Source organism: Stenella coeruleoalba, assembly GCF_951394435.1.
Source record: "Stenella coeruleoalba genome assembly, chromosome: 2".
Classification (NCBI taxonomy): Eukaryota; Metazoa; Chordata; class Mammalia; order Artiodactyla; family Delphinidae; genus Stenella; species Stenella coeruleoalba.
The window spans coordinates 85,312,022-85,324,882 of NC_137147.1; the positions used below are offsets into that span (position 1 = coordinate 85,312,022).

General features: G+C 38.9%; 1 protein-coding gene across 3 annotated transcripts; it reads left to right on the forward strand.

Annotated features, from left to right (window-relative positions):
* Nucleotides 1-6: 6 nt before the first annotated feature.
* On the forward strand, nt 7-11,195 carry HAUS2 (HAUS augmin like complex subunit 2; the record flags this gene model as incomplete). 3 transcript variants are annotated; one of them, XR_013827161.1, is made up of 7 exons in its annotated part: nt 7-115; nt 3,503-3,595; nt 3,952-4,021; nt 4,994-5,126; nt 7,206-7,314; nt 8,083-8,282; nt 8,940-9,059. XR_013827161.1 is itself a non-coding variant. In XM_079913505.1 (6 exons), 6 exons carry the CDS (start codon nt 23-25, stop codon nt 9,102-9,104), a joined length of 663 nt encoding a protein of 220 aa, XP_079769631.1. In that variant the 3' UTR covers nt 9,105-11,195. The 3 variants fall into 3 exon arrangements, 2 of the variants coding, with proteins under 2 accessions (XP_079769631.1, XP_079769632.1); XM_079913505.1 differs by lacking the exon at nt 8,083-8,282 and having other exon boundaries at nt 8,940-11,195; XM_079913506.1 differs by lacking the exons at nt 3,503-3,595; nt 8,083-8,282 and having other exon boundaries at nt 23-115; nt 8,940-11,195.
* Nucleotides 11,196-12,861: the final 1,666 nt, after the last annotated feature.

Consider the following 12,861-nt stretch of genomic DNA (forward strand, 5'->3'; position numbering starts at 1 on the left):
CCCGGAAAAGCGGCTGCCAGCCATGGCTGAGGCGAAACCTTGGGACCCGGCGTCCGAGCCAAACGCTGCGGGGCTACTGCTGGGACATTTCGTAGCTTCGGGGTTGGTTACTCAGGTGCGTGGTGGGCGATGCCGTCATTAAGGGGGTCCCCACGGTGGCGACAGAAGATAGCTGTGAGATGGTGGTGCTGGCTGCGGGAGTGGGTGGGAGGGTGCTGGCTGGGGGCTGTTCTAGAGTCGGGGCCGATGGAGCTCCTTGTAGGCAGCAGAAGTGACTGGTCCGCGGTGGGTTCTGCAAAAGCGGGGCTCTAAGGAGATGGTGTTTCAAGTGTCTGGCAGGCGAGTTATCCCAGGTCAGTTCTTGGGCGGTAATAAAGACTAGTGTTACCCGCCTTTTTTCATCTAGTGATACCGCCTCTAGATTGTAATCGGTGGCGGGGTTGGGAAATAACGGGTAGGTGGTTAAAACATACGTTCCCAAAGAACGCTCGTTTGTGTGAAATATTGAAGCATTACGGGAGGCGCCGGGTACAGGAGAGCGCCAAGGGAAGCACGCATCTTTAAAGGCCGGGGGGGAACAAAAAAACATTGGTGAAAAAGACCCGAGAGACCTTGGAACATGATTGGAGGAAGGAATTAATTTTGAGAAGGAGAGAAGAGGGAGATTAGCCAAGGGGTGGTAGTTTTAGGTTCGGCGGGAAGAGCATGTTCATAGGCCAAAGGGAACAAGCCAACAGAGGGAGAAATTGAAGATGTGAGGGAATAATGGAATAGAAATGGTAGATGTGACAAGGGAATGGGAGAAGGTTGAGAGAAGGGAAAGAAAATTTGAGACAATGAGGAAGTTGAGGAATTTCACTAAAAAGGCAACTGAGAAAAATAGAAAAGGTAAAACCATCTACAGAGATTAGCACTATGCACATGATGAAAGATTTATGAAAAATAGACAACTTTTTATACCTAGAAGAGTCATTAGAGAATTCTACTATCTACTTAAAGTAATTTTAAGATGCAGAAACTAAGACCTGAGGAGACCAAGAAACGTGTCCAGGGCCACTCAACTAGTGAAGTAGAGTTAGATCCCAGAGCTCTCCCTTTTCTGACACATTATATCATCTCTAAAATGAACTGTAATAGATGATAGATAATGTAACACTATCTTGAAAGAGTTTAAACGTCTGTTGAAGGACTTTTCTAGATTACTTGAAGACCTAGTAGCCAGACCTTATGGATTTGGGGGGAAACAAGGGGTAGGAATGAATGCATTGGAAAATAGGCAAAACATAACCACAGCACTCCCCAGTTCTCACCTTCCTCACTTCTCTCCTGTGTTTTCTTGCTACCAGATTACCTAGTGCTCTCACCTGTATTGTCCAGTTCTGTAACAAAGTAATTTGGTAAATTCATACTATAAGACATTTGGGACTGAGAATTGGGCTGTGGGTTGTCTTTGGGACGATCTTCATAGTGTCCTTCAAGTAACACTAATTAGACAGATACCTGTTTTGTCAATCCATAGCTTCATAAGACCTTGTTATAGGGACTTCCTTGGTGGTGCAGTGGTTAAGAATCCACCTGCCAATGCAGGGGACACGGGTTCGACCCCTGGTCTGGGAAGATCCCACATGCCATGGAGCAACTAAGCCCGTGAGCCACAACTACTGAGCCCAGGTGCCACAACTACTGAAGCCCGTGCACCTAGAGCCCATGCTCCGCAACAAGAGAAGCCAGAGCAATGAGAAGCCCGCACACTCCATCGAAGAGTAGACCCCGCTCGCCGCAACTAGAGAAAGCCCGTGCACAGCAACAAAGACCCAATGCAGCCATAAACAAATAAATAAGTAAATAAATGTTTTTTAAAAAGACCTTCTTATAATCTTACTGCACAGCTAGGCCCAGTGAGGAAACTTTGAAGATTTGTAGCATGATTTTACTTTAAGCAAACTTTACATATAAAAAACCTATTTTTATTACAAGGATTTATCATTGATTCTTTCAAAATGATGTATTATATGATCCCTTTAAGCAGTCCATCCCTTAAGTGCACATCCTCCCATGTGAATTAAAAATTGAGTGATGCTTAAAATTGTGATGTGATATGATACAACTCTTATAGAAAATGTTGTTTGTTTCAGCTTTGTTCTTTTTTTAAAAAATATTTATTTATTTAGGCTCCCTTGGGTCTTAGTTGCAGCACACGGGATCTTTAGTTGAGGCATGCAAACTCTTAGTTGTGGCATACATGCAGGATCTAGTTCCCTGACCAGGGATCAAACCCAGGCCCCCTGCATTGGGAGCATGAAGTCTTACCCACTGGACCACCAGGGAAGTCCCAGTTACTGAGCATTTATAATGTTTAGTTCTTTCTGTCTGGAATACCTTTCCTTCCCATCCATCATGAGCTTGTTAAGGGCAGAGAGCTTGTTTCGTTCATCCTTGAATCTTCTATTGCCTAACTCAATAAATGTTATAAAATTGATTATCATCAGTCAGCAAACATTTGCTATGAAGGGCCAGAGCATAAGTATTTGAGGCTTTTAGGTCCATAGGGTCGCAACTAGGCTGTTGTAGTATGAAAACAACGTGAGATAATAAGTAAATGAACGAGTGAAGTTGAATTTCAATAAAACTTTATTTCTGGACCCTGAAATTTGAATTTCATATAATTTTCATGTGTCACAATGTTTTTCTTTTGATTTTTTTCTCCAACAATTAAGAAATATAAAAACCATTCTTAGCCCTTAAGCTATACAAAAACAGGCAATGGGTGCATTTAGTTCATAGGCTGTAGCTTCCCAATCCCTGGCCTATATGATATCTGAAGTTCTTTCCTGTGCTAACATTCTAGAGAAGAAAAAGAGGATAGAAAAAATTATAGATGAAGCCAAGGGATGAACAAGATAATATTCTTATTCTGAGATAACCTGCAATTTAAGAAAGCAGTATAATATAGAATGAAAGGATAAAAAGGAGGTGGGGGGTAGGCTTTTTCAAGGAATAATTATGCCTGGACAAAACATTCCTTTATCTAAGAGAGGGAGAATGCGGAAAGAGACAGTATGAATGACTTGTAACCAATAGAGGTCATTTAATGAATCAGGTGAATGATTCCATAGCCCAGGAAGTGTTTAATTTTAGCCCCAGGAAGGTCTGAGAGACTAGGTCATTTGTGTAGAAGTGATTCTCCAACAATTTCAACTTTAGAATTTTTTGCTAAGCTATCAGCAATGCCAGTCTATTGTGCATGATGCCTTAAGAAATAGTACAAAGTGATTTTCTTCTTTTTCTTATTTTTAAAATATTAATATTTGGGCAAAAGATTTGTGATGGTGCAGGTTTTAAAAAACAGGAAATATACATTGCACTGTCCTACTCTGTATTTCATTTTTCAGGGGCAGCGTTGGACATAATATATCCTCATATTTTAGACACGTGGCCATGCTATTCCAACACACACATAAACTCTGACATATTGCTGCTTTCTCTGTTCACTTACCAATAGGAGATGTTAAATATATCTAAGAAATCAACTTCTTGCTTTGTGAACTTCTCCAGACTACAGCAGATCACAGATATTCAAGCTGAAATCTACCAGGTAAATTATGCTGGAGTTTTTACTTTCTACCTCTAGTATGGAAAAAAATCTTAACTGGCTCCAACAGTGATCCTCTTGCATGCAGAACAGTGTCTAGCACATAGTCGTATAGGCTTTTCTTTGCAGTAGTTAATAATAGTAGTAATGGTCATAGTAGTAGTTAGGAGTAGTAGCAGTAGCAGCAACAGGGCTTGAACACCAAAATGAAAAGATTCAGTAAATCCCTGGGCTCTCATAACAAATCATCCTCCTGGCCCCCTTAAATATTCCTGAGTTAAAGACTGTCCATTTTTATCAAAGCCTTTACTTCAGGCTACTTTCTGCATGAGCTAAGTGTTTTTTTGTTTCTAATGTAGAAAAACCTGGAAATTGAACTCCTAAGACTAGAAAAAGATGCAGCAGATGTGGTCCATCCTTCCTTTTTGGGTAAGTGGTTTAGTTAAATGAGTAATCATTGAAATTTCAACTTTTTCTTGGATTACTTTAAGCACTAGGCTATAAAATTATGATAATTTTTCCAGGTATTGCCCCAAAGCTAACAAAGTCAGTAGAGCTTAAAAGACAAAGGCTGAGGAACTTTCCAGATGAAAGGATCCTAAAGAGACATGACAGCTAAAGCACAGGGTAGTCATGGATTGAATATTTGATTAGAAAAAATTTTTTTTAATATAAATGACATTATTGGGATATTTGGTGATGTTTAAATATAGGCTGTATTAAATATTGGTAGTATTGTACTAATGTTAAATTATCTGAATTTGATAGTAGTATAGTTATATAAGAGAATGTTCCTATTTTGGGAAATACATGCTGAAGTTTTAGGAGTAAAAGGTCCTGACATCTGCAACTTACTCTCAGATTGGTTAGCAAAAATATATGTATGGGCGTGTAGAGAAGAAGGGGAAAAAAAGAAAACGTATCCAAATGTTAGTTGGTGAGTCTAGGGGAAATGTATATGAGAGTTCAATCAATGAGCTGTTCTTGAAACTTTTAAGTTTCAAATTTTTTCTAAATGAAAATTTAAAAGAAGAGACAACTGACAACCATTAACAATTCTGGGGAAAATATTGAAATAAAAGTAGCTTATAAGACAAATGTTTGTTTTTTAATGCTCTAATATAGAATATTAGAGACAGACACTTTATGTGAAGAATATGGCTCTGGCTATAAACACTGAACTAGGAGTAGAATTGGGAAACAAAGAATTTAGCACTAGATTGGGTTGTCAGTAGGAAAAGTAAGAGAAAATAGTTGAAAATGAAACTGGTATTGGTATTAAAAACAGCAAAGGGGAGATATTTAGGAGAGAAATGGGATTAATTTTTGACCATTGATAGTATTAGTGACTTCAAAACTTGTCCTGCTGCTAATTATAATTACTGTTTCTGGTTTGTGTAGCACAGAAGTGTCATACTCTGCAAAGCATGAATAATCATTTGGAAGCGGTGCTAAAAGAAAAGCGGTCCCTCAGGCAAAGACTGTTGAAACCCATGTGCCAAGAAAACTTGCCTATTGAAGCTGTTTATCACAGGTTAGACTAAAAAGTAGACGTTAACAGTCACACGTGTTCCCTGAGGGTAGTTTTTGTTTAGACTAATAGTTATTTCATAGCATAATTCATTAAACAGTATATGAGTGATCGTATCTATTAATATTGTTATTAATGCTGATACATTAAACCAGAAAGAAAATCCTTTACTTTTAAAGAATTGTAGCAATGGTTAAGAGAAAGACATTCCTTTTGCCCATTGTGTCTTAGGAATTATAAATAATGACTTTAATGAAAGAAATTAGATCCATAACATATAGTAAGGTGGATAAAAATCATTTTTATTATGTATAGACAGCTTTCTGTGATGTAAATTTATTGTTGCATTAATGTTGCCTCTATATAAAAATTCTGTTGGGGGAGTTTAAGCAGGGACAGATGAAAACAATGTCAACTGAAAGGAGAAAAATAACAGTTCTGATCTCACCTCTGCTGTTTATATGCCTCAAAGCCTTGGGCAAATGATTTAAGTTTTTGCCTTAGTTTCCCAATCCATAGAATGGGGATGCTTTCTATTGCTCTCTTTCTCATAGGAGTATGGAAAGTATCAAATTGAAGGTGTAGGTAATTATTTATAATAAATAACAATAAAATTAAAAAGCAGTCATCTGGGGATCTGATTGCTAACTTTCTCCACCAGTGCCTCACTAACTGACCCTGAGCAAATCAATATTTCCTCTAAGTGTCAGATCTTTTATCTTGCAGTAAAATAATAAATATACAAATCCCATTCTTGTGGATATATTCAGTATCTATTCAGTGTAGTTAAATATCATTAATGTGTATATTATACATTATATATATCAGAAGAACTGAGTAATAGTTTTAAGGCATTTTGCAAATACAAAGATTCAAAGTAGTTTCATGTGTAGGCTATTTCAGTGAAGTACATTTATCCTTATTGTCTTCACCCTTCACCAAGAATGTGTAGATTGAAATGGAATGAGGTTTTACCTAGAGAAATTTTTTTTAAGTTCTTCACTCTTTTTTAAAAATTTATTTATTTTTTAAAGTTTTTTAAAATTTTATTTTTGTCTGCCTTGGGTCTTCGTTGCTGCGCACGGGCTTTCTCAAGTTGCAGCGAGCAGGAGCTACTCTTCATTGTGGTGCACGGGCTTCTCATTGCGGTGGCTTCTCTTGTTGCAGAGCATGGGCTCTAGGTGCGCAGGCTTCAGTAGTTGTGGCACGCAGGCTCAGTAGTTTGTGGCCCACGGGCTTAGTTGCTGTGTGGCATGTGGGATCTTCCTGGACCAGGGATTGAACCCGTGTCCCCTGCACTGGCAGGCGGATTCTTTTTTTTTTTTGGTGGTACATGGGCCTCTCACTGTTGTGGCCTCTCCCGTTGCGGAGCACAGGCTCCGGACACGCAGGCCCAGCGGCCATGGCCCGCAGGCCCAGCCGCTCAGCGGCATGTGGGATCTTCCCGGACCGGGGCACGAACCCGTGTCCCCTGCATCGGCAGGTGGACTCTCAACCACTGCGCCACCAGGGAAGCCCCAGGCGGATTCTTAACCACTGCGCCGAAGTCCCAATTTTTTACTTATATGAGAAAATTATTAACATTGATGTTTGTCTAACATAGATTGGGCTACAGATATGATTAGTGTTGTCTCTTTCTGTTTTTGTGTTTGGATGAAAAGTTAATTCCTGTTTAAATTGAAAGAGAAGAACCTTTTTTTTTTTTTTTTGCGGTATGCGGGCCTCTCACTGCTGTGGCCTCTCCTGTTGTAGAGCACAGGCTCCAGACGCGCAGGCTCAGCGGCCATGGCTCACGGGCCCAGCCGCTCCGCGGCATGCCGGATCCTCCCGGAGCGGGGCACAAACCCGCGTCCCCCTCATCGGCAGGCGGACTCCCAACCAGTGTGCCACCAGGGAAGCCCGGAAGAAGAACCTTTTTTATCACTGATATTTCCATGAATGCAGAAAGGTTATTAACGGCTCATTGGGTGGATTGTAATTCTCTTAATTTCATATTAAAAGTCCTAATTAAAGGGAAAAAAGAGAACACAAAATACCTGAACTAAAAAAAAAAAGAGTTGACTTTTTTTCTCCCTCCTTCAGATACATGGTGCATTTGCTGGAGTTGGCAGTAACTTTCATTGAGAGATTAGAAGATCATCTTGAAATAATTAGAAATGTCCCTCATTTAGATGAAAATCTAAAGAAAATGGTGAGTATTACCAATAGCATTTAAGTACCTCATCAAATCCTTTCACATTGCTTTTAGCTATCTTTAGTTCTTTTATACTAGAATCTCAAATGTGTGATCTCCCTGTCTAACTTCTTTGTTGGCTAATATTATGAGCAAATTACTTTTTTTAAATCAAGATGCCTTTTCTTTATTTAGAAGTCATTTTACATTGTTTTATTCCAGTATTTATTAAATATGTGTTATCTTCATTGTGCAAGGGACTGTGCTATAGGTATCAAGAGAGATAAACAGATGTGACCAATCCCTCTCCTCAAATTCTCAAGGTTTGGTGAGAGAAAGTATAAGATACTCTCTACTTTATAGTATTGTATTTGCACAGTGAGTGCAGCAGAGAATTATAAAGAAGATGCTGTCTTTTAACACAGGGAAGGGGGTGATTACTTTCACTTTAGGGAGATTAGGAATAGGATAGGAAGTAGGAATACTTGAATAAAGTTTTAAATAGGAGTTAATAGCAAGCTCCATCTTGAAGAATCAGTGAAAACTGGATGTGCATCAGAAAGAGTAGTTCAGCCGAAAGCAGCAATGTGAGGAAAGCCATGAAAATTAGAGAGTACAGGTAGTTTGAGGGAAGAGTGGTACTCCACTTTGGCTGATGCTTCAAGGTATTGAGAGGGAGATTGACTCGGGGTTTGTTTATGGAATATTTTGAAAACCAGACTAAGAAATTTAGACTTTGTCTGAGTACTGGGGAATCACTGGATGTTTTTTTCTTTTGTTTTTTAGAGAAGGGCACAGAGGGTTGACTTGAGCAGGACTGTACCTTAATCATGGAGAAAATATTGGGTAAAGTAGACTGAGGCTTGTCACTCAAAGTATGGGCAGAGCATCAACATCACCTGGAAGCTTGCTAGAAATGCAGAATTGCAGACTTCATTCACTTTAGACCTTCAGAATCTGAATCTACATTTTAACAAGTTCCTCAGGTGATTCCTATGCACATTAAAGTTTGATGAACTGTGGGTTAGAGGACTAGGCAGAGCAACAAAAGGCAGAGGAACTTGGAGAATAAATACAGTCATTCAGATAAAAGATTTAAAACATAGGAATACAAAGGATTGTGTAGATTTTTAGATTTTTGGAGGTCAGATTTCTAGCACGTGGCTACTATTTGGACAAGGGACACATCCAAAGAATGAAGTTTCTAGCCTTGGGGACTTGAGGATAAGTAGGATCAAGAGATTAAAGAAGCCAATGAGTTTGTTTTTTGATATGTCTTGCAGAGACAGTAAATGTTCAGTCATGGTTTGTTGAACTGTGGTTAAATCAAGTTTGAGATATTGAATATGCATCTAGATGGAGATTTCCAGCAAACTGAAATGTAGGACTAAATTTTAGGAAGAAGATTAGGTTTGACAATATAATTGAGGGTCATCTGCATTGAGGTGATTATTGAAGACAAAGGAGAAATGAACTCACAAAGAAAAAGAACATGTAGGACAGCACAATTTTAAGGAGCCTTTGTATTAAGGGGCTGGAAAAGATGAGTTGTCAACTTTTGGTGTCATAATTATTTATGATATAGTAATGTATTAATGACACATGATTTCTCTCCTGTTTTCCCCTTCTTTCAAATGTTATAGAGCACAGCCTTAGCAGAGATGGATATTTTGGTGGCTGAGACAGCAGAACTGGCAGAGAATATACTCAAGTGGCGAGAACAACAGAAGGAAATTTCCTCTTGTATCCCCAGAATATTAGCTGAAGAAAATTTTCTTCATAAATACGATGTTACAGTGCCTCCTTAACCTTTTATTTCTAAAATTAATGTTCAAACTATTAATGAAAAGTAATTATCAACTTTTTATTTTTGTTTAATTATATGTAGTCATGTGAAATCCATTTCTAGTCAATTATAACATGGGTATTTATAGACTTTGCCACTAGCAATACTGAAAGAGCCCTCTTTATATTGAAATACTGAGATTCCAAGTTCATTAAGACAAAACTGAGTTTTCCTTTGTTTTTCATGTATTTTCATTCCACTTTTCAATAAAACTCAAATACAACTATAATTAACGTGAATGCATTAACCGTATCTTAGGCAGCAGACTTTATTATGTTGTTTTTTTAAAAAATGCTTGTTTCCGGGTTAGAAGAGTCTTGAATCTGAAAGTGTGTTGCTTATTCCTGTGAGATTGTTGCTAAGTATGCAAAAAACAGCAAAATAGCAGACTTGACCACTATGCTTTGAAAGGCCTGCTTGTAAGGTTGGTCCTTGGCTGGCATCTGGGAACTTAGATTTCTAGGGTTCCCTCCACTCTCACTGATAAGAGTTGCTTGCTGTGACTAAGGCGTTTGTACAGTGTGGTTTGTGCTGAACACCAGCTTTCTTCCTGGGAGTCTAGAATTTTGGTATATGCTAGGCAGAAGGTACCTATGTGACTATCCCACAATAATAACCCTGGCACTGCATCTTTAATGAGCTTCTGTGGTAGACAGCATTTCACACATGTCACAACTCAGTTGCTAGGGGAATTAAGCACCTCCTGTGGTACTCCACTAGCAGGGACTCTGGAAGATTGTGCCTGGTTTCCCCCGGACTTTGCTCCATACACCTTTTCCTTTGCTGTTTTGCTTTGTATGCTTTTGCTGTAGTAAATCATAGCCATGAATACAGTCATATGCTGAGTCCTATGACTCCTCCAAGCATATCATCAAACCCAGGAGGTGGGGAGGGGGCTCTTGGGGACCTGACACACTAAGCAATTGCAGAGGGTGTTCACTGGCAGCCTTAGGAATAGGCAAAGAAGGAAAGTAGAGCAAAGCAAAGAAAAAGGCACATTATTGTAAAACTTATAGAGGTTTTACGTTACAAATTGCTCAGATATTTTACCTGAGATTATTATGCATATATAAGGGAGTGGTATACTAAGTCTCAGGATGCTTTCATTTATATCAGTAGTAGAACTACCCTTGGCTTATTTTCAGACTTGGGGTTCTCTTTTGCTTTTTCTTTAAATTTTTTAAATTTTATTTTATTTATTTATTTTATTTTTGGCTGCGTCAGGTTTTAGTTGTGGCATGCGGGATCTTTGTTGTGGCGCCCAGGCTCTTTGTTGCAGCCCGCAGGCTTCTCTCTAGTTGTGGTGTGCGGGTTTTCTCTCTCTAGTTGTGGTGTGCAGGCTCCAGAGCACATGGGCTCTTGAGTTTGCGGCACACGGGCTCTCTAGTTGAGGCACGAGGGCTCAGTAGTTGTGGCACGCAGGCTCAGTTGCCCTGCACCAGGCGGGATCCTAGTTCCCCAACCAGGGATCAAACCTACGTCCCCTGCACTGGAAGGTGGATTCTTTACCACTGGACCACCAGGGAAGTCCCCTCTTCTGCTTTAAATGGATGCTTCAATATTTTTATACTGTCCTATTCTCTGTATCACTGGAGTTCACTCATCCTTGTATTCTTCACACTCTTAAAGGCAAGAAGACCTCAACATAGTGGATGAGTTAAGTAGTTGTTCATAAGGAAACAGGATCATTACCCAGAACTACCCTGCTAAAAAAACATGTCTTGAAGCCTATTTTGCTGACCTTTGCAAATGGGTTATAGAAGAGTGGTCATAATTTCTTGAACATTGCCTAGACTCTTTAAGCAAAACTTTTAATTGTATTTCATTAGAAATCTGTTCAAGCCCAGCCTAAGTTTCAAACATCTTACTAAGCTTCGTCATGTATTGTCAAACATATATATATGAGTATATGTATGTATATATATACATATATATGTGTATATATATGTATATTTTTACATCACATATGTCACAATTATTGATACACCTGGTTGTTCTGGGTTTTATTTTTGCTTTTTTGACTTTTATGTCTTTTTCAAAATAAAAAGATAAACCTGTGATTTTTAACTAAAATTTTGTGGCTCTTGTCTGAATCCTATATGATTAAAAGGACAGATTCTTTATTTAATATACACAGTTAAAGTGTAAGCATACAGGTTATCTGATTCACAAAAGCTTGAGGTAAGTTGAGACAGGTCTACTACAAAGAGAAAAGCTAATTTAGTCTGTGCTAGAGTCAATAAGTGTGCATCAGTTTTTTTTTCCTCCGCTTCTAGATATGTGGATAATAACAAACAAAAATAACTCTGAATGTCTTTCTATTTAACACCAGAAGTTGTGTGAGATTTGTGAATTCACTTCCAACATAATAATGATGCCACTTTATGAAGACTATTCTGAAGGAATTGAGATGCTACCTGGTTTTTCCAGCATTTTTCTTACTTTACTCCTTGCTCTGATCTGTGACTCTGCCAGCCTGACCCCTGTTATCCTCTCAAACCTCCATAAAGTTAGGAAAATAGTCTGAGGAATAGGAAAACCCAAAGGGTTTCTTGACATGCAAAATATAGAGTTTAGATCTTAATAAAACTAATCAATGTATTGTGGAATTTCCTGAGATGTAAAATGAATTTATGTAAGAGATTTATTCTACAATTTGGGGAATCTACTCATGTAATTGAGTTTACTTTAAATTTGTTCAAGATAAGCAGATCACATTCTAGAGTTCTTTTAATTTTGCCTTTTCTTTTTCTTTTTCACCATTTCCAAGTTATATTTTCTCTTCTCCTTTTGGAAATACCTCATAAATGTTTGTAGGAAAAATTTACATTAGGATGTGGTAGGAGCAGGAGTCCCATTAGCAGTTTATGAACTTTTCCTGGGAGACTATAGACCTCTGATGTTGCTCAACCAGAATTTAGGGTAAAAAAATAGGAGTCAAATATCTTACTTGAGACTTTGAATCACTTTATTTTCTTAATGTGGAAGGCTAGTAAAAGTCATTCATTTCTTGAAGGTTGTGGTGAGATGACATTTTCAAGGAGATCCTACACAAACTCTGAATATGCTTCCTTATCAAAAATCAATTTACCTCTAGAGGGCAACATACACTTTTTTTTTTTTGGAGCTTTCTCAGGTCTTAGTTGTGGCACGTGGGATCTTTGCTGAGGCATACGGGATCTTTCGTTGCAGGGCGCAGGCCTCTTTCTAGTTGTGGGATGCGGGGTTTTTTCTGTTCGCTAGTTGTGGCGCTTGGGCTCTGTAGTTTGCGGCACACGGGCTCTCTATTTGAGGCGTGCAGGCTCAGTAGTTGTGGCACGCAGGCTCAGTTGCCCTGCGGCATGTGAGATCTTAGTTCCCCGACAAGGGATCGAACCCGTGTCCCCTGCCTTGGAAGGCGGATTCTTTACCACTGAACCACCAGGGAAGTCCCATATACTTATTTTTGATCAGTAGATGCTAATAAAATTTTCTGTAACTTACATTTTCTTTTCTGAGTCTTAGCTTTTGTGGGACATAAAAATTTACCTTGGTCAATGAAGATTTACTTGGAAAACTGCTGGATGGAAGTCTTTCCGTAGAATACCTGATGGTAGGTGGGAATCATGGAATAGGATATCAGTAATCTGAACTGCCTTATCTCCCCAAGCTCATCTTAATCTTATATTCCTCTCTCCATCTCCACCCCCAAGTTCAGGAGATTTAGAGACAGGGCTTGT